General features: G+C 44.5%; 1 protein-coding gene across 1 annotated transcript in view; it reads right to left on the bottom strand.

The window, feature by feature from the left end:
- Positions 1 to 3,412: 3,412 nt before the first annotated feature.
- LOC126162806 (proteasome subunit alpha type-7-1) overlaps positions 3,413 to 22,393 on the bottom strand; it is a 37,593-nt gene continuing 18,612 nt past the window's right edge. Inside the window, exons 3-6 of the mRNA XM_049919546.1 lie at positions 17,801 to 17,914; positions 9,564 to 9,697; positions 8,309 to 8,491; positions 3,413 to 3,590 (exon numbers count right to left, since the gene is read on the bottom strand). Coding sequence (XP_049775503.1) covers positions 3,501 to 3,590; positions 8,309 to 8,491; positions 9,564 to 9,697; positions 17,801 to 17,914 — 521 coding nt within the window. The 3' untranslated portion in view covers positions 3,413 to 3,500. The remainder of the gene's footprint in view (positions 3,591 to 8,308; positions 8,492 to 9,563; positions 9,698 to 17,800; positions 17,915 to 22,393) is intronic.

Here is a 22,393-nt window from a genome sequence, read left to right as displayed (position 1 = left end):
AAGACACCAGGATTGCTGCTGCGGCCACAGAAATCAGAACATGTGGGCTCTGGTGATGGGAGTGGGGGCACCGAAATTTTCTTCATCTTTGAAGACTTCTTTTCATCTTTCTTTTCCTTAAGGGGTTTGCATGACTGGAAGGGCTTCCCTGAATTCGTTTCAGAGACTGAAAAAGATTGTGAAGCCCTATGACAAGCAGCCTTTGGCTCTTTCAGCCACTGGTTGGTAGCTAGTGGCATACCAGCAGAAACCTTGGAGGGGAGTGTCCCGAGGGACCCTTTCCTGACATGAGGAGCTGGCTGAGGGTGATGCGTCTCTGGTTTGGGGAACAGGCTCAGCATCCCCAGTGGATGGGGAGCCATCACTCCCAAAGTTGGTGTGGGGGAAGACCCAAACCATCAGGTGGGCAGACGTGGTCAAGCGAGCCTGAGAGCTCGCCGTAGGATGCATAATGGAGGAGAATAACATTGGCAGAGGGGACAAAGCTATCATAGCTGCAACGTGCAACACCGTCGTGCGTGCAGGATGTAGAGGCTCATACTTTTTCTTCGTCTCTTGGTATGTCAGTCTGCCCAGTTCCTGTTTTTTCCCTCTCTCTCTCTCTCTCTCTCTCTCTCTCTCTCTCTCTCTGAAAAACAGTGCAGACTTGTGAGCAGGGAGAATGGTTCTCTTCACAGTTGATGCAGATGGGCAGTGAGGCACAAAGAACATTTGCATGCAGTGGTCATTCACGATCTATATAGAGTGAGCTAGCATCACTATGCAATGTCATGTGGCCGAATTTCATACATTTGAAGCACTGCACGGGGCAGGGTGGGGGGGGAGGGGGCAAGGTGGTTGGACGTACAATTTCACATCACTAGGCACAGGCATACCATCACCTCTACCTTTTCAGACAGCCAATGATCCTTAAAGGCCACGATGAAGGCTCTGGTAGCAACCCCACTGTCCTTTGGCTCCCTATGGACGCAACAGACAAAGAGTACACTCTGTCACTTCAAGCTGGTGCACAGCTCATCAGTCTGCAAGAGGGTGTCACGATGGAAAATGCCTTGAACCATGTTTAGACTATTATGGGAAGTGATGTCACCAGAATATTACCCAGCTTGTCACAAGTAAGCAACGCCTGTGACAGGACAGGGGATGCAGTTTTAGTCAAAATTGACCCACACTTCATTTTGGAGATGGCTGCAATTTCCCCAAACTTGCCCTCTATAGTCTCTACAAAGAATAAGACTCCCCATCTATCCTTGTATAAACCAGGTATTGGAAGCAGTATGTATATCTGCTTGTCTCTCCGCCCTATTTTCCTCCTGCGACAGCCAGAGAAGGAAACATTTTAGGGTCATATCTCTCTAAGTCGAACGAGTTCTTTCCTTCTGAAGAGATTGCTAGCACCATGTGACCCCCAGCACGAGAAAGGTTCATCTGCTTCACATGCAAGTCACCCACCATGGTGCCACCCAGCCTCAGCAACAGCTACTGGGACAGTAATCCATTGCTCGGAGCCCCCATGCCCCAGTGACAATGGGCACATACTCCTTGCTATAAATGGGAAGGTTTCATCTCAGGCACCAATAGTGCAATCACTGTGTGGTCAGTGGCTACTATTGTGCAGGTACTTGATGAACCCCCCCCCCAAAAAAAAAAAAAGAAAGAAAAATGGGGTGGCTACCATACTGGGTGTAATACCTTATTGGAAAGCAAGGATGCTAAGATGGAAAGGCATAAAGGTGGAACATATATCACATTGGTTGACCTTCCCTGCACAATCCACACTTCTGACAAATTTGGAAAAGTGGTGACAGGTCAAACCCAACAATGGGGACCATGTATTTATTAATGAAAAGCTGTAGACAGTGCTGGAAGTGAAATGGAAAACTAGGGTCTTAAATCGCGCACCAGGTCCAAGCAGGGTCTACGCCACAAACACAATTCAATGAAAAGGGAGAGGGTCACTGGGCGTACAGGCTTGCAGCACAGAAAGGGAATTAGTGCTGAAAAAGCTGGGGAGCCATGGTAGCCAAGCATGTACACACAAAAGAGTTGTGAGCCCCCTGGGGGTTGTTGCAAGATGACACTGCCATTGGCAAGAACATCAAGCATCAAGAAACACAAGTAGTCTGTAATAATGTTCCCCAGATGAATGTTCCAAGGTCTTCCACTGTCTTCATAGGACTGCGTCCATGGCATGGTGCATGTTTTGAGTAGCTGTTTCCAGTGATGACAGCATATCCCAACAGGAACAGGAAACATCCTTCATTCAATCAGACATTTCCACCAACACACAGTCCTATTTCGATGATCACTTTCCCACTGCGGTCACAACTGACAATGCTCTCGGGTCAGTATGGGAGCACTTAAGGATCGTCTGCAGCAGAATAACATGTTCAACAATGTGTGATTAACAGTGTGTCAAAACACATTAACTCTGTTATCAAATCTGCCACAGATCACTGCCTATGCAGCTTTACAGAGCAGGCAAGCCGGTAACAACCACATTTAGTGATTAGGCATGAGCTTCCAGCACCTTGTCACCAACTCTTGGTTTCAGCTTCAACCAATTTCCATAGCTGCACACGAATAGCTGACTAGCTTCGCTGTTTCCTTGGTGCTTGTTCCCATGTGCTGAGCTATAGCGATCTACCCTTTGTCAACATCACTTACATCAGTGGCTTTCCCTATGTGTGTCCCGTATTGTTGGGAGAATTATTCTTGATTCATCTCTGCTCTGTTTATACACTTTACTAATCACATCATATACCTGCAGCACCACCAGACTACATTCAGTCTTGCTGTGGGCAGAAGTCTTACAGTTTTGGCTCACTAATGTGAAAAATAATATAGAAGATCACTTTAAATCAATGGTTAAAATATTTCACTAAACACTGTAGAAAGAAAAATTATAACTGTTGGAAGAATAAATCACTATTTGGAAATATGGATATACAAGGTAGCCTAATCCATATAACTAAGCCTGAACCTCCCTCCTTTTCAACTTTATTATTTCTACATTTTGTCACAAAACTAATTTCCGTCCCTGTCTCTACAATTAGTATTCATAATGTTTTCTGGTTAAAAAGCATTACACCAAAGCAAGGCATGCAGATGCTTGACAGAAAAATTAACAAATGTGGAAGGAGATTCTTTTCACTTAATTTGCATTAGCTGAAAACCATGTAGATATAATTCTGGATTTTCTTGAAATGCCTTCTTATCGTGGACGTCACTGCAAGTGCGCATTTATCTTTCAGTTGCTGTGTAACGCATGATGTCCCCACAAGATAGCACAGTGTTACTGTATCTCATAACTGAAGTCAAATGTTGGATTGTGAAAATGTGAAATAATGGAACACAAGTAAAATTCAGTCATTTCTATGACTGGAAAAAATTAAAAATCTCCAAAACAACATTAAGCAAGTTTTTTTTTATTTTCACACAAAAATGAAATTCAAGACACAAATGAGAGAAAGATGGTTTTCCCTTTCAACAAATAAAGCTCACTTCTTTTGCTTCTTTTTCTCAGCTTCTTCTTCCTTTTCTTTTTCAATTTCCACCACATATTCTTCTATTTTGTCAGCATCTAACATCTGAAATCAAAGATTAATAATACTGTGTTACTTTGAGAGTAAATTTGTTTAATATAACAAAGCAGTCTAGATCCATTGAGATCCTCAAGTGAAGTATACAGACAAACAAAAGTACTTATCTTTGTGTCCACTGCATTTTTCCATCATCAAAGTAAAATCAAAACTAAGTAAAATCAAAACTTTTTGTTCATCAAGATATGAAAATGATTCTTCTAAGCTTAAGTTAAATAATTTTTTTTCAACGCTATTTCTACTATGCAGCGTAGGCTTCTTGATAAACGAAGCTCTTTATGCTTAGAACTCTGAGAAAAATGCTTTATTTCTACTGATAACGCCCAACTCATTACCCTACTGAAACAACAATATTGAAACTGCTATCTGTTCGAAACATTCTTGGTATACCTGCCACATTACATTTGGGTAAAATCTTGAGTTTTTGACAGAATTCTCCATTGTCTTTGCCAGGAGCACCTGACTATCAGGGCAATTATTTATAGCCCGTAGGAGGCTTCTTAATGATTGGAGTATGGCATCATTACATCATGCTGCCAGAGACTGTGACAATGTACGCATTGGTGGTGCCAGCACTGTTTTAGCAACATAAACAATTCAGGAAATTTCTATCTTCTTTGTCTCGTGAGCTCACTTCCTTGTGATACTAAGGTTATAGCATACTAAGATCACAGTTCTGGTTGAAGTTTTTCTTAAACACTAATTTCTACTCAAAAGTAAGGGACAAGATTTTAATTTCAACAAACAGTATTTTGAATTTGAGAGACAATACGCAGTTCTCAACTGCTGATTTCTTCCCAAGTGCTTAATTTTTTGAAGATAGTACTTTCATATATCAAAAGCCAGTTGTGAGCTGCATGGGAACTGATGAGAATGTATTGTGTTGACCACAATAACAAAAAGTAATTCACATTAAAAAAGGAAATATTACAGGATAGCACATTAATGGAATTTAAAGAAGTACACCTGAAGAACATGTGAATTATTCAGAATTATGCAGACTGTTCCTCAATACTGGTGTGAAGCAGGACAGCTAACAGCATACATACTAATCACACAAACACTATCACATTATTTGCTAACAACCATTACACATGAGCAGTACAAAGAAATTTCATATTTACAATTGCAAACTATTTATCTGTTATCAAGCCATCATACAACTGCCTCATGAATCAATAGTGAGAAAGTTATGCCCTAGTTGTCAGATGTGTGATATTTATCACAACATGTACCATGATTATGTTGTCCTATTATCAAGTGCTACAAGACAAGGACATAAATCAATACACTGCAATACTAAACATACTGACAACCATGTAAATATCTACATTGTCCAGCAGTGTAACATACATTGATGTTTCTGTCTCATTAGGTACTGTCAAAAGTTAAACACCAGCAGCAAACATGCATTGTCAAACATAAAACTCTTCCTTGAACATCTCATGTTAGTGCATAATACTCTCATAAGGCTTAGTTGTAAACTGAAGGCAGCTGCCTTAACCTACCAAAGATAGTACTATCTCATAAACCATCTACCACAGCCCAAATTGATGCTACTGTCTACTGTAAAAACTTTGAACATTGTGTCAAGTCCTAGCAAATACTAAAAACCAATACTGTACTTATACTGCAATGTGTGTATCCATATAAAATGACCAACAGGACACACTGAAATCTGACACCACTCTGTAAAATAAAATGGTGGCTGCTTTCCGAGGAGGACATCGCTGAAGTGGACCAAGAAATGCTCTTTTGACACTTCTGTCTTCTTATTTAGCACACTGACACATTCATCTCCTAAAATGCGAAAAATCTTAACTCCCTCTAAATCTGAGAGCAACCACCCTTTTTGTTCAAAGTACAATGTACTCATGTGGTCTGTGATGCTACTCAATGAATGCTGCTCATTCTTCAGTTGCATGGTCATTGCTGATGATCCATTCTCTTTATAATTATTCTCTTTAAAGTTTCACATTTTCCCCACATACTTCATTTCACAACCCTGATGCTTTATTTAATAAACTCCTACCTTCTCCATCAAATTTTCCCTTGTGCCTATCTTACCCTTCAGCCTCTGATTCAGTTCTTGTCCATCCTGAACAAAATTTTAACCTCTGTTTTAAATAACCTCACTGATAATTCCCCAACTGGCATGACATTTTTCTGTGGAATTTTCTTGCTTTATTGGTTTCTGTGTCCTAAGGCTGCCTCAATCCTAAATATTAAACCAACATCGAAACCATTTTCTGCCACTATTTACCTGTTTTTATTTCGGTAGGGCATAGAACTGACAAAACACGAAAAATCCACAAAAGTACAGAATCATGCCATATTGGGAGATTATCTGTCATAAATTGGCAAGGCTGTTTAACAACAAAGAGGTTAAAACTGCATTTGGGATAGACAATTCATTGAAGCTAAGGCTGAAGCATAAGATTGGCACAGCAGAGAACTGGGAGAGGGTGGGGGTAGCAGGAATGGTAGTTTATGAAAGAAAGTGTAAAGATTGTGTGTGCGTGAGGAAGAATGGGAAGAAACTTTAAAATAAGGTTTAAAGAGAATGATGATAAGGAGAATGGCTCATCAACAGTGGTTAAGCAACTGAAGAATAAGCAGCATTTGTTGGGTAGCAGCACAGAGGAAGTTGAATTTTTTTTGCATTTTAAGAGAAGACTGTGTCCATGCATTAAATGAGGAGACAGATTTGCCAGAACGGCATTTCTCGGCCCACTTCAGCAATGTCTTCCTTGATAAGCAACCACCAACTTATTGTACACTGAAGAGAGAAAGAAATTGGTACACCTGCCTAATGTTGTGTAAGGGCCCCCGCGAGCACACTGAAGTGCTACAACACGACATGGCATGGCATAGCATGGCATGGAGTCAACTAATGTCTGAAGTAGTGCTGGGGGGAACTGACACCATGAATCCTGCAGGGCTGCTCATAAATCTGTAAGAGTACGAGGGGGTGGAGATCTCTTCTGAATAGCATGTTGCAAGGCACCCCAGATATGCTCAAAATGTTAATGTCTGGGGAGTTAGGTGGCCAGTGGAAGTTTAAACTCAGAAGAGTGTTTCTGGAGCCAAGCTGTAGAAATTCTGGATGTGTGGGGTGTCACATTGTCCTGCTGAAATTACCCAAGTCCATCGGAATGTACAATGGACATGAATAGCTGCAGGTGATCAGGCAGGATGCTTACGTATGTGTCATCTGTTACGAGTCATATCTACACATATCAAGGCCACATTTCACTCCAACAGCACGCACCCCACTCCATTACAGAGCTTCCACCAGCTTGAACAGTTCCCTGCTGACATGCAGCATCCATGGATTCATGAGGTTGTCTCCACACCCATATACATCCATCTGACAGTACAATTTGGAATGAAACTCATCAGACCAGGCAACATGTTTCCAGTCATCAACAGTCCAATGTTGTTGTTGACGGGCCCAGGTGAGGCATAAATCTTTGTGTTGTGCAGTCATCAACTGTACCCAAGTGGACCTTCAGCTCCTAAAGCCCATATTGACGATGTTTTGTTGAATGTTTCACATGCTGACACTTGTTGATGGCCCAGAATTGAAAGCTGCAACAATTTGCAAAAGAATTGCAGTTCATCATGTTGAACAATTCTCTTCAGTCATAGTTGGTCCTGTTCTTGCAGGATCTTTTTCCAGCTGAAGCAATGTCGGAGATTTTACATTTTGCCAGATTCCTGACATTCACAGTACATTCATGAAATGATTGCACAGGAAAATACCAACTTTATTGCTACCTCAGAGATGATGTGTCCCATCACACATGTACTAACTATAATACCACATTCAAACTCACTTAAATCTTGACAATCTGCCACTGTAGCAGCAATAACCAATCTAACAACTGTGCCACACACTTTGTCTAATATAGGCATTGCTGACCAAAGCACCGTATTCTGCCTGTTTACTTATCTATATTTGAATAAGCATGCCTATACCAGTTTCTTTGGCACTTCAGTGCAGTTAGAAGTGTTAAGTTTTAATGTGTCCTGTGTCCTGTTGGTCATTCTACGTGGACGCACACATTGTAACACAAGTGCAGTATTGATTTTTATTATTTGCTAGGACCCAACACACAGTTCAAAAAGATTTTATGGTAGCCAGTGGCATCAATGTGGGCTATGATACATTCTTTATGAGCTAGTACTATCTTTAATAGGTTGAGACGGCTGCCTGTACTTCACAACCGAGCCGATATATGCACAAATATCAAATGTTCATGGAAGAGTTTTATGTTTGACAATATACACTTGCTGCTGACTTTTTAATGTCAACAACACCTAATGGGAGAGTAATGCTGGATAGCATAGACATTTATGTGGTTGTCAGTATGCATAGTATTGCAATGTACTGATTAGTTTCTTTGTTTTATAGCACTTGATAAAGAGCTACCATAATCACAAAACATGTTGTGGTAAATTTATCAGCAACTGAAAACTGGTGCACAAAATACCAAGAACTAATGGTAACTATTTACCTACATGATTATTTACTAATTACATACTGACATACAAAATGTTGTAAGTGTAATATACACACTATCAACAAATCTAAACATGTAAATTACAGAATAAACTTAACACAACCAAATACATGTGCACTTTATCAGGCTGTTTACTAATAACCTGTAGCATAAAACATTAATGACTGGAAAGGTACACACCTGCATAGGCTTTCCTTGATGCATCACAGCGATCTCCAGATTTTTTCTTCCTGACTGCACAACTTCCAACAGTGCCCTAATTGCTAATTTTACAGTGCCTCTTTCTGTGGACACAACCTCTGGAGTATAATATTTCTCCAAAAATTCTCTAACTGTCTTAGCACTACGACCTGTGGCATTGGCCTGAAAACACAGATCATCATATGTCAGAATTTATCAAATACTGTACAGTGAGCCCATCTTCCCCCACAAATGCATGACCACACGTGTGAAAGATCCCTATGTTCTAATATGGCTATTACATTGAAAAACTGATCAATCTTATTTCCCATATGAAATATTGGCAGTTTTTAGAATACTGAACCTTTATGTCATTTAGTGTTTAATGCCTTCTTGACAGCTTGGTCACAGAGATAGAGTTAGAAACTGCTAAAGATATATAAATAAATACTTTTCCACTGTAATACTTACACACTAAATCTCTTATCTGCAACCACATGTTATTCACACAAAATTCAATATTTCAGTCTTAGCAGCAATGTATCTTATCACTGTTTTCCTCCAATTATTTTGTACAAGTTGACCCTTTTCAATTGGTATACACAAGGTAAATGTGTTGTTCATTTTGAGTAAGCTCTTGGTCTTGAGTAATGTTGTTTGAAAACAATGCCTCGGCTTCAGCATTATTTTACCCCACTTCAAGCTGATCATAGACAGTGCATGGTAAGTAGCGCGTGGGTTATTCTAATTCTAAGGTCTTGTTCTTAACCCATGATGTACGCAGTGGGAAACAGTTCGTTCCTTCCTTGTCTTGACATGTCCACAGAACATGTAAGAGTAAGTGTTTCTGTATTGTCACAAGAAATGGGTAGTGCTCAAGCAAGACCGAAATCTCTTTACAAGACCATACCTCATGTTCCGTATGAGGAGTGGAACTCGCTGAACTCCAGCACCACACCCTCTCAATACAAAGCATGCCACCTGAACATGTTGCAACAATGAAGAGATCAACAAATCATACAATATTATGCTCAAATGAAACTGTGAGCAATATGTAATTATGAGCCTGCAAGGCCAACTGAATCGATTAATCACTTTAATGCTTGTGTGTGTGTGTGTGTGTGTGTGTGTAGCTGAGTAAGATAACTTCACATTTTAAATGTGTTTACCTAGTTTACATCGTAATTTAAGTTTGATTTATTTAGACATTACTCAGAAAAATTTGCAAAATAGATAACATAGTTCTGCACATTACCTTCCATTCATAGTAAATGCCCGATGGTTCTGTTTGGTACAAATGTGGCGATCCATCATAGTCAAAACCAGCAAGAAGACATGATATTCCAAATGGTCGTCGTCCATTGCTCTGCGTGTATTTTTGCTTCAAACCTACAAATATAGTTTTCTGTGATCATTACTATAAGTATATCTTCATTCCTTTGCTTACCATATTACTATGCAACTGAAGGCTGTATTTTGTCGACTTTTCATCTTGTCCTTTAACTGACTGATAACTGTCTTTTTCCTTGTAAGCGTCTAAAAAAAGATTCATTATTTGCAAATTAAGTTAATAAATCTTATTAATCCCAATAATATTCTCATATTGCCAATTAACACTGCATAAGTGTAGATTAGCAACACCAAATGATGAACTTCCAATGAATGCAAGCACAATATATAAGCCTTAAGAACCTTTTGCTTTTAAAAAGACCTCTTACACCAAGCTTTTTCTTATTCCAAATGAGAATGCACACATTAGTTAGGAAAAAAACCAGCATCATGAAAGCTGGCACCATCTCTGTGCTGTTTTATGTTTCTTTACACCACACGTCAAACAGATTTAGGTAGGTGGTTGACTTCCCCATTTTGGTTATTAAAATATCATTAAGCTGGATGTAGGTAGAAATCCAACTCCTTCCAGTGCCTCACTCTGACAGAACATGTGTTTATGACAATGATACATAGCCTAATAACAGAGAGGACACATTCAGAGTAGTATCCAAAAATGTTCGTTCACAGTGTATACATAATGATCAACAGTTTGGAATTTGGATTTCATACCTCATACTGATATATTATAAAATCACGATTACCACTTTCGGAAGAAGAAGAAGGGTGGAGAGGCATGTCCAGATGTGAGCTGCGACATAAGAGACAAGCTCAATCACACTTTACACCGAGCAGCATGTTCAACATCCGGGTATTAGCTCTTAGCCACAGATTGGCAATTGCCATTAACCCATTGGATAGTTTACTTTGTAGTCATACTGAGGTAGAAAATTGCTTAGTGGTTACAGTAAGTTGTTGCTGTCTAGTGTGGCTGCTTTCCCTGCTCGGTGCTTCTGATGGCACAGCAAATGCCACCGACAGAACTGAAATAGGAAGTGTTGGTTGGATGTATAAGTGAGGCCTTGCAACAACCCACCTCTTATATTCCTTATATGGCGATTTAGTTGTGTGACTTGCCCATGTGGCCTGTCCACAGTCTTCATTTAACACACTCTTCTTGTAAGGCCTTACTGGTGATTTGACCACACGATCCATTGTGCAACTGCCGGTGTGTGAGTGTGTGTGTGTGTGTGTGTGTGTGTGTGTGTTTGAAGTTTACAGGCGCTAAACAGCGTGGTCATCAGCGCCCAAACGCATAAAAACAGGAACACATGCAGTGAAGGGACTAAGACAGCGAACAAGGAGAACGGCTAAAACACACAGACCTGACGCAGTCCCAAATCCTCACACACAGAGGCAAAACGAGAGGAGAAGGGACACACTAAAAAGGAAGGGAAACACAAGGAAAAGAGAACAGAAACTGAAGGGAAACAAGGAGGTAATCGTGACTGGCTGACCTCTTACCTAAAACCTGGGTGAGCCAGTCACCCAGCAGTACATTAAAATCCTCTCCCTAAAATCCGAGGCAACAAATTGGACAGGACACAAAACCGTAAGACCTTAACTACAGTCGTTGCGTCATCTTGTAAAATAGAGGGCAAATCCGGTGGCAAGGAAACCACCTCCCTCTGGTCAGAGAATAAAAGACAGTCAAGTAAAATGTGGCGGACAGTAATCTGGACGCCACAAGAACTGCAGATTGGGGGGTCCTCCCGCTGGAGTAAAAAACCATGCGTTAAGGGACTGTGCCCGATGCGGAGGCGAGTGAGGAGAACCTCATCCCGCCTGCATGACTGGTAGGACGTACGCCATGGCCGCGTGGTAGCCTTGACCAGACGCAGCTTATTGTCACCGACTGCCAGCCACTCCTCTTCCCACTGACGCATAACACGAAAACGCAGGAGGGAGGTAACAGCATGGAGGGGGACGGCACATTCAACAACGTGAGGGAGGGAACATGCATCTTTGGCAGCCACATCCGCCAGTTCGTTTCCCCTAATACCCACGTGCCCCTTCACCCAGCAGAAGGACACCTCCTTCCCCTGCCGTTGCAGGTGGAGGAGGGCATCATGGATGTTCTGGACGACCGTATCCGCTGGGTACAAGTGTTGCATGGTCTGAAGGGCACTCAGGGAGTCAGAACAGATGAGGAACTTAAGACTGGGAACACACCTCATCTGCTCCAATGCCCGCAAGATCGCAAACAATTCGGCATCAAAGATGGTAAACGCCGCAGGAAGCCGTAACTTGACGACTCGATCAGGGAAAACAACAGCACAACCAACAGAGTCCCCCTGTTTAGAGCCATCCGTAAATACTGGTACATGGTCGGGATGCTGGTTTAAAATATCAGAAAATAAGGAGATAAAAACAAACACAGGAGTGCAACTCCTCCGGTACTCCGACAAGTCTAGAAGGACGCTGGGCCTCTGGAGCAACCAGGGAGGCAGGCGAGTAAAACCTTGTCGTTGGGGGGCCACACGCTCCACACCAAGGGACTCAAGCAAATGCTTGGCACGAATCCCAAATGGTCTCGTTGCCCTGGGACGACTGGAAAAGAGACGTTCCATAGGCGGTCGGGCAACGGTAGGGTACGCAGGGGAGGTAGGACAGGCAAGGAATTGACACACCCGTCGCACCATGAGGAGTTGCTGCCGGAGGGCGAGCGGCGGTTCCCCTGCCTCAGCACACAGGCTGGGGATGGGACTGGTACGGAAGGCACCAGTGGCCAGCCTGATACCCTCATGGTGTACTGCATCAAGAATCTTCAGATACGAACGCCTTGCTGACCCATACACGGTGCAACCATAGTCAAGACGCGACCGGACGAAAGCCCTATAGAACTGCAGCAGACGCGCCCGATCTGCTCCCCAGGACCGATGGCTCAGACACTTCAAAATATTCAGTGCCTTCAGGGCCCGCACCTTGAGGTCTTTAAGGTGAGGCAACCACGACAACTTGGAATCAAAGGTGAGGCCCAGGAACCGCACAGTGTCGCTAAAAGGAAGAATGGTGTCCCTCAGACGCAATTCAGGGGAGGTAAAAAGACGTCGAGAACGATTAAAATGAACACACACACATTTTTCTGCAGAAAAGGTAAAACCCGTCTTCGCAGTCTATGTCTCCAATCGCTGTATCGTAAGCTGCAACTGCCGACTAGCAGTGACAAGAGTGGAGGAAGAACAGAAAACAGCAAAATCGTCCACAAACAAGGAGCATTGGACAGGACTCCGGATAGTGGACGTGATACTGTTAATGGCGACGGCAAAGAGGGTGACACTTAAAACGCTTCCCTGAGGAACACCATTCTCCTGCACAAACAAATCAGATAGCACATTACCAACCCTATAACGAAAGAGGCGGTGGGAAAGAAAGGACCGAATGAAGATGGGGAGACGGCCACGAAAGCCCCACTCATGGAGTTGATTGAGGATATGGCGGCCCCAAGTAGTGTCATACGCCTTATGAATGTCAAAGAAGACACCGAGACAATGCTGGTTACGTAGGAAGGCCTGCTGGATGGCCGCCTCAAGCAGGGTCAAGTTGTCGATAGTGGAACGACAACGCCGAAAGCCACACTGAGAGGGGCTAAGGAGCTGCCTGGTCTCGAGCAGCCAAACCAGGCGACGGTTGACCATGCGTTCCAACGTCTTCCCGACACAGCTCGTCAAAGCAATACTTCGATAACTGCTGGGATGCGTTCGGTCCTTCCCCGGTTTGAGGAGAGGAATCAAAACCGCCTCCCTCCACGAGTCAGGGTATGTGCCGGATAACCATATCATATTAAAACAACTCAGGAGAACTTCCTTGGATGGCAGCAACAAGTGCTGCAGCATGCTGTACCGGATTTGATCATGACCAGGCGCAGTATCATGAGCCACAGACAGCGCCAAATCCAGTTCCCACATTGTGAAGGGGCAATTGTAGGGTTCAGAATTTGGAGACCTGAAGTCCAAGTGACCCCTCTCGATGGCAGTTCGGTAGCGGCAGAATTCTGGATCACAGTTAATATTGGCGGTAGATTCCGCAAAATGCATGGCCAGTGTCTGGGCAATGTGTCTCGGCGCCGTGAGGAGACATCCCTGATGCAGCAATGCCGTGACAGGTAGTTGGCTGCGTTTCCCGGAAATCCTCCTGATGGCTTCCCATACTTTTGTAGAATTAGTGGAGTGGGAGATGGAGTTCAAGAACAATTGCCATGACCGTCGTTTGCTCTCTTTAACCACGCGCCGTGCTTTGGCCCTTGCCACCCGAAAGGCCGCAAGATTGTCAGCTGAGGGATGGCACTTGAAGCAGCGCAGAGCTGCACGGCGGGCTCGGATGGCGGAGCGGCACTCAGTGGTCCACCAAGGGACAGGGCGCCTCTTGGGATTACCGGATGACCGTGGAATGGACAATTCAGCAGCATGGGAGATCACAGCTGTAACATGGTCTACCCATTCGTGGACGCTGGCACGGTGTTCCAAAACAGCCAGTTGGCTGAAAAGTGTCCAGTCAGCTCTGCAGGGGTGCCACCGAGATGGCACTGATAATGCCACAGCCTCATCCAGGAGGCGAATCCAAAGGGGGAAGTGGTCACTAGAATGGAGGTCAGCAACAACCTCCCACAGAGCAGAATCCGCGAGTGCTGGAGAGCAAAAGGAAAGGCCAATAGCCGATGACGACCCGGAAGCAGTACAGAAATGAGTGGGAGCACCAGAGTTGAGGAGGCACAGTTCTTCAGACATCATGAGGCTTTCCAGAATGCGACCCCTGGGGCAAGTAGTCGGAGAGCCCCATAAGACATTATGAGCATTGAAGTCCCCCAGCAGAAGAAATGGGCAGGGGAGTTGGCTAATAAGGTGTGTGAGAGCCTCAGAGTCTATCACATCCTGAGGCGGTAAGTAGACTGAACAGACTGTGAGCCTCCGACCCACAAGAAGGTCAACTGCAACTGCTTGCAAGTCTGTAACGAGAGGGAGCTCAGATGAGGGGTGCATGTCACGGACAAAAACCGCAACACCACCCTTTGCCCTTTGCCCCGTCAGATCATCTTTCCGATATATGGTATAGCCCCGTAAAGAAGGAGCATCAGTGGCCCGAAAATGTCTCTCTTGGAGACATAAGCCCAAAGGGCACTCTCATACAAGGAGTTGTAATTCGGCCACATGCATCCTGAACCCATTCAGGTTCCACTGTAATATGGGAGCCAGTGATTAGGGTGGCTGAACTTTCACCCTTCCTCTGTGCTTCGGAGGAGAGCCCGTACCCGCCGGAGATTTATTCCTGGGGCGAGAAGATCGCCCCCGGTCGACATCAATGTCCATCAGCTCCGATGACGACCCACAGGAGATGTCAGACAGTATGATGGCCTCGTCATCGGACCGACCCTGACTAGTCTCCTCAGGTGGCAAAACCTTCACCTTCGGTGTCTTTGTCTTGGAGGGCTTAGAGTGCACAGCCTTGTCAACAGGTGGAGCTTTACTCACCTGGGCAGAAGGCGCCATAGGGGGAGAGGCAGGAAGTACCCCAATGTCAGCAACCACAGCCTTGTCCGACGTTGCAGGGAGAGCCGCAGGTTGCAAAACAACCGCAGCAGCACAAGTGCACTGGCAAACGCAGGTATTAGTGCTAACACTAGCAACCTCCATTTGCGTAGCAACAGTGGCCATTTACACCAGTTTCTTCAGAGCGGAAGCGAAAGATGTTGTAAACACAGGAGGTTGCATGGCCTTAAAGAGCTTCTTGGCCTCACCATAGGGGATGCGCTTAGATGTTTTAATCTCCTGTATCTTCCGTTCTTCGAGATAGATGGGGCAGACCCGGCTCCAGACAGGGTGACTCCCAGAGCAATTCACGCACTTCACAGGCGATGAACAATCGGCTCCTTCATGGGCAGGCTGACCACATTTACCACAAGTGGCTATCCCATTGCACCCCAACGTAGTATGCCCAAAGCTCTGACATTTAAAACAGCGCATTGGGTTGGGGAAATATGGCCTTACTGGCAAACGTAAGAACCCCGCTTTAACATGCTCTGGGAGTCTCGGGCAACTGAACGTGAGAATAAACGAGTCGGATTTGACTAGGTTCCCATCGACTCGTTTCATAATATGCTGCACGTCAACAATACCGTCATCAGCCCATTCAGATTTTAACTCATCTGTGGGGATATCCACCAAGTCCCTACATGTCACAACACCCTTACTATAGTTCAGAGTGGAGTGGAGCTCGGTCTCGATAGTGTACTCTCCGAGACACGTTGCCTTCCGAAGAGAAGCGACTTGACGGGAACTAGAAGTCTCAACTAACAGAGTCCCATTGCGAAGTCACTTCACAGATTTAAGTGTGCCTGCAATCCCCTCAAGACCCTTGTGGATGTAAAAGGGAGAAACCCTCTCAAAGCTACCCTCCTTCCGTTTAAGAATCAAAAACACATTCTGATTATCAGCATGTGCTCTGTTACGACAGTCTGATAAATCTCGATCAACACCAGGCGCTGGAGGACTCCCAGCACGAAGTCGCTTTTTCGATTGGGTATGTTTTCCTACCAGTGGCCCACCCAATCCACTGGTAGGGGGAAACGTAGAGGTCGAAGGGTCCATTATGGTCCCACGAGCAGCTAGGGAACTAAAGGTCCGCCCAGACAGAGCCCCGCGTGCCTGATTAAGCCTGATACAACTGGGGTGCGGCAGGTGCCCCAGAGGTTGCCCGCTTGCGACTGTTCCACCCCAACAGCCATGCATCTCGTAGGCGCGGAGCACACCGGAAGATTGAGGGTTTTTTATAGAGGTTGTCCTTCCTCGCAATCCAGACGGTCAAGCCAAGATTACCAATCCCCGCAGCACACAACATTCCTCCGCCGCGCCATACGGTGGTCGCTGAAGCATGACCGGGGGTTACGGTGACAGGAGACTGGCGGCGCTGACCAGTCCCCAGCTCAGGACCCCGGGGTCGCCAAGCCCGTACTCAGCAAATGAATGCTGAGCCCCTGGGGGCAACAACTGCCGGTCCCCACCACGACAATTCAATCACGTCTGCCACTTAATCACATTTGGCGACCTGACAGCTAGGTTTCAGAGGGAGAGGGTGAACAGTTGCCACCTCATTGGGCTGTGTTGTGTATTTCACGCTTTGTCACTGTCAACTGAAGTGTATTTCCTGAGTCATTTTAAAGAATTTTGTGCACTTTCCAGCTGCAAAAGTGACTTTGAAAGTGGAAATTTTCGTCACTGAAACAGAATGTCGTCCTGTAATTTGTGATTCAGGAAACAAGGTTTACAGATTTTGCTGACATCTGCATTTTCTTTTCAGCAACAAAACAAAAAGCAATGCCTCCTCATCAGATTACATTTAGTAACTGGCTCATCCGATCATGCAGATAGCTCATGCCATAGCTTCAGGTGCACAGTTCAGATGTGTGCCCACTGATACAACTACATGCACAGCAGCAGCTGGATCACCACAACAAAGTCACCAGTGTGGAAGCAGCCTTAGACTGAGATAAGACTCTTGGAGGTGGGGGGGGGGGAGCAGGGGGGGGGGGAGGGGGGGAGAGAGGGGGGGGAGAGGGGAACAAGGGGGCAACAGGGGGGGGGGGGGGCAGGAACACAAGTGGCATAGTGGTGGACAATATTCTATCAGCTGTTCCTTATCTCTGAGGACAATGATTTGCAGTCAATATCCTCACAGACTGTGGTTACAGCCCTGGGTGGTATCATGTAACAAAAGAGGCACAGTTCAGCATATGTGTAAGGAGTGTTTAGTGCACACGGGATGAGGCACAGGGGAATTGTTTTTGGACATAGCTGGATGGCATGGTGTCAGTTATCAAAGATTTTGGATGAGAATTCCATTACACTGACAGGTACCCTGTCACTGCAAATGTGGTGTGTAATGGGCAATAAGCTGTGTAGGAAGCAATGTTTGATTTGAAATGGTTGGCTTCTGTCAAGCTGCCCCATCTTTCTGGATTTTGATTCTGATCTCCACTTCACTATTTGTTTCACAAGAATTTTTGTATCAACACCAGCAATAAGCACATGCCCCCATTTAATCTCTACTAATGTTTATGCAGTTCCAGAAACTGTGTTATAAATAAGTGATATGAGAAAAGGCACTTACCAGCAATGTAGCGAGTGATATATTCTAATGTAACAGGATCTTCCACTGTTAACTTATGAGACTGGCACTCAATCTGGGCTCGGTTTATCAGTATTCTAGCATCAGCAGTCAAACCTGTAAAGAAAAATAATAATAAATAAATAAATGTGTTTATAATAATTACTTTCCGATATACTGGCATGAAAGAAGTTAGTTTTACCATTACACATAATTTAAAACATTTAGATAAATGCTGTTGTAAAAACCAAACTGCTCTTATAGCTGAGTTGGTGCAAGTGCAATGACAATATTAACTTTATACTTAGTTCCTCTTTGATATCAATGTCAATGAAATGAACTGACAAAAGATTCTGGTGATCAATGAATGGGATCCTTTAGGGAAATCTTCACTACAGCTAGTGATTCTGGCACTGCAAAACTCTGTATTAACACACACACACACACACACACACACACACACACACACAAATCCTCCTGTAACAATGATCTAACAGAGAATTTCCAAATTATGGAACACTATTACTAATGCATTGCCAGTAAATGGAAGGTTAAGAGATGATAAATTGTAGTGAAGCTACTGGGTGATAAAATATGAACTATCCAGGGCAAAAATTAGAACAAGAATGGAGAAGGGAGGTGGGAGGGATGAGGGACAGGACTGAGGGAGATAAAATATTAAAGAAGAATTACAGGGAGGCAGGGAGGAGGGTCCCTTCTTAACATGGGAATGAGAGATCTACTCCATCTTTCCAGCCTTCTCCAACTAATTATTTGAACCTTCTTGAAGAAGGAAGATAATACAGGTTCCCGAATGTAAGAGTATTTCCTACTGTATTGTATTTTGCCTCCTGAAGGTAAGAAGTAGCCACTACTCTGTCACTACGTTACTGAATAGTTTTCTCAACTGAAATTTCCTTTTGATAAAATTTAACACTTCTGTTCACCAATGATTTCTGCTAGACCTCGTCCGTTTGCCTAGCATACAGTTCTGTAGCATTGTGTCAATAACTTTGATGGATGAGGAAGTGTTAGGACTATGTTATACATGAACTAAATTAACAAACAATTGAATGCGTAGTGAAAGAGTCCCAACCAAATCCAGACAGCAAATGAAAATCATACTTTCAAGAAAATTCAAAACGCTGCTAGGTTCTCAAGCTGCAGTGACTACATTTCCAGGAACATTACACTGTGGCTGTTAGCTTTCCAACACAATAGGTGGGAGACAATAGAAGAGGGTGGGAAACGACAGACTAGGACACTGGGTATTTCCCATCTCAGTACACAAAAAGTGGCAGTCCATAATTCAAGGCCAGACAGAAAAAAGTGCTTAATTTTTTCAAGGCCTGGGAGGAAGTACTAGTTTATGCATTTTTCCCATTAGTTATGACTTGGTTGGTATCACAGGAAAGAACGTCACTGTAAATTTGCTTCAGGAATAACAAGTTATGATACTGTCTATCTGTTGAAAGATACCAGCACTTTTTGATAACTGCTACTTTCCTGTGTAGATGTGTCTATAATTAAAATGGCTGTAGGGTAACAACTTAAGTCAACCGCAAATAAAACTGTCTGCTGGACAAGGATGCATGTACGTATGTGCTAGTCCAAGCACACTTGAGAGTGTGTAGGATAAATTTGCACCAGCATTAGAACTGTACAAGAAGCTTGATGCTTGACTGAATTTTCATTTTGCGTGCTTGTTCAAGCGTGTACACCAAGAACAGGGAGGCTTGTGGATGCTTTCACCATAATTTTTTTTACATTACATTCTGTGCAAAGGTTGTACTGTAATGTTGAACAAATCAAATAATACAATACCACATGGAGAAAAAAAGAAAAAGACAGCAATATATACAGTGAGACATGTTCTGTAGTGTGTCTACTGCGAATAGTTGCTATGGGAATTGTTATATCCTAGCCAGTAATGCCAACCGAGCCCGCTGCCAAAAGGTTGGCAGCATCAAAGTCCGGACGCCGTCCGCATAAGCAGCGCCAGCGATACAGGAAATCGCCGCAAGTCTGCGCGCGCCACCGCTGGCTTCTGGCTTCTTAAGCGATGGAGTCGCGAGCGCTAGGACAGTTCTGTATTCGCCGCTCAGTTGTATACTCGCGACTGATTTGTGTACTTGCTAGTCAGTTGTGTGTTCATCACAGCAGAGTAGTTGTTTGTCGTCAGCCGACGCTGACCTAGCCGCTCCGACTCGAACTAGACAGATTTCTGTAGACACGGAGTTCACTACTGTGTTTCTGTATCTTCGTTAATAAAGATAAGTACCAACTTTTATTTAATCAGATTGTTTGGGTTTTCATCTTTCTGTTCACTGTTCCAGCGGACCGGTCGGCCCGCTATTAAAAGTGTGGCGGTGACTTCGTAAGCCGTTTCTACAGCGAAGTGTTTGTCGCTACGAACTCCGCCACAAAAGGAATAATATTTTTGTTTCTTTAATCTTTCTTTACTCCACATACTACATCCCCCCCCTTTTTTTTTGCAACACAAGCAAACCAGCTGCCAAAGCCAGCGCATCATCAATTTGAGGTAAACAAACTGACTGACTGAGGGGGTTTACAGAACTAAACACTACAATGGACAAAACAGAATAAGAAAACCGAAGAGACATGCAAGAAACTGGGAGAGGAGATTAAAAACAAGTACGCAGATTACCATGGCTGGCTGACTGCGAGAATAAAAAAGGAGAAGCCAGCCACTCTGCAACATATTAAAATCCTCCAACCTATAAGTCCTAGGATGGAGGACACAGAGGGACAAAGGACATGCTTTAAAACTCAGATCAAATGATAAAACTCAACCTCACAAATAAAACGTAAAACTTTAAAACTGCTTTTGAGGCATTGTCACCCAACACTAAAGGTAGGGTGCTGGGAAAGTAAAAATCCCGCCGCAGAGCGGCTAAAAGTGGGCAGTCCAGCAAGAGGTGGACGACTCATTTGGGAGCCACAGCGACGGAGGAGGTAACCATGTGTGAGCCACGTATGGCCAATGTGGAGTCGACAAAGGACAACTGATTCCCTGCGAGAAGCCCGCAGGGAAGACTTTCACACATTCGCAGTCTCCTTAATGACACGCAGTTTGTTGTGCATACTGTTATGTAACTCTGTCTCCCAAAGCCGAAAAACCTTGCAGCATAAGACAGAATGCAGGTCAGTTTCAGAGATGCTCATCTCCAGGAGCAGTTTCTGTGTAGCCTATTTGGCCAGCCTATCAGCAAGTTCGTTGCCTGGAATTCCGACGTGTCCTGGGGTCTTCACAAGCACCACTGAACGACTGGACCGTTCCAGGGCAGAGATGGACTCCTCGATGTTCGCTACCAAAGGATGACTAGGGTAGCACTAGTCGATATCTTGTAAGCTGCTCAGGGAGTCAGAACAGAGAAGAAACGACTCACCAGAATAGGAATGGATGCACTGAAGCATATGAGATATGGCCACAAGCTCTGCGGTGAATACACTGCAGCCAGCGGGCAAGGAATGCTGTTCAATATGGCCTGTGTAGACATTACCATCAGCCATCAAACCATTGGTGTAAACAACTTCAGAGCCCCCGGACACGTCAAGAATCGAGAGGAAGTGACAGCGGAGAGCGGCGGGGTTAATGGAGTCCTTAGGGCCAACAAAAGATCCAGACGTATCTTCAGCCGAGGTGTACATCATGTAGGTGTACGTGAATGGACGTCAAGGAGAGATGGTATACGGAAGGACTCCAGTTTGGAGAGAAGGGATTGCACGCAAACCACAATCATGAGCCCTGGCCTGGGTCGTCGATGCGGGAGATGAACTGCCAAGGGTGGGAAAAGCAAACGGTCATTTGGATGCTCATGAGAACTACGAATGTGTACAACATAACTGGTGAGCAGTTGTGCAAGTCGGATCCGCAATGGAGCGACTCCAGCCTCCACCAGGAGACTGGTCACCGGACTCATTCTAAAAGCTCCCGTCGCTAGGCGAATGCCACAGTGGTGCACTGGGTCGAGGAAATGCAACACTGAGGGCACCACCGAACCGTAAACCAGACTCCCATAGTCAAGGCGGGATTGAACAAGGGCTCTGTAAAGCTGGAGCAGCATAGATCTGCACCCCAGTTGGTGTTGCACAGGCAGCAGAGAGCTTTGAGGTGCTGCCAGCACTCCTGCTTAAGCTGACGAAGGTGAGGTAGCCAAGTCAATCGGGCGTCTAAAACCAGTCCTAAGAATCTATACATCTCCACTACAGTGAGTGGATCGTCATTAAGATAAAGTTCAGGTTCTGGACAAATGGTACGACGCCAACATAAGTGTATGACACATGACATTGCAGCTGAAAACTGGAATCCATGGGCTAGAGCCCACGACTGCACCTTATGAATGGCTCGCTGTAGACGCCCCTCAGTAACACCAGTACTGGAGAAGCAATACAAAATGCAGAAGTCATCCACATACAGAGAAGGGGAGACCAATGGCTCAACAGCTGCTGCTAGGCTGTTGATGGCCACTAAAAATAGAGATACAGTCAATACGGAACCCTGTCAAACGCCATTCTCCTGAATAAGGGAGGAACTATGGGAGGCACCAGCTTGGACACGGAAAGTATGGAGCA

The sequence above is a fragment of the Schistocerca cancellata genome, chromosome 2 (assembly GCF_023864275.1).
Source record: "Schistocerca cancellata isolate TAMUIC-IGC-003103 chromosome 2, iqSchCanc2.1, whole genome shotgun sequence".
Classification (NCBI taxonomy): Eukaryota; Metazoa; Arthropoda; class Insecta; order Orthoptera; family Acrididae; genus Schistocerca; species Schistocerca cancellata.
This window is presented reverse-complemented; position numbering and strand designations above follow the sequence as displayed.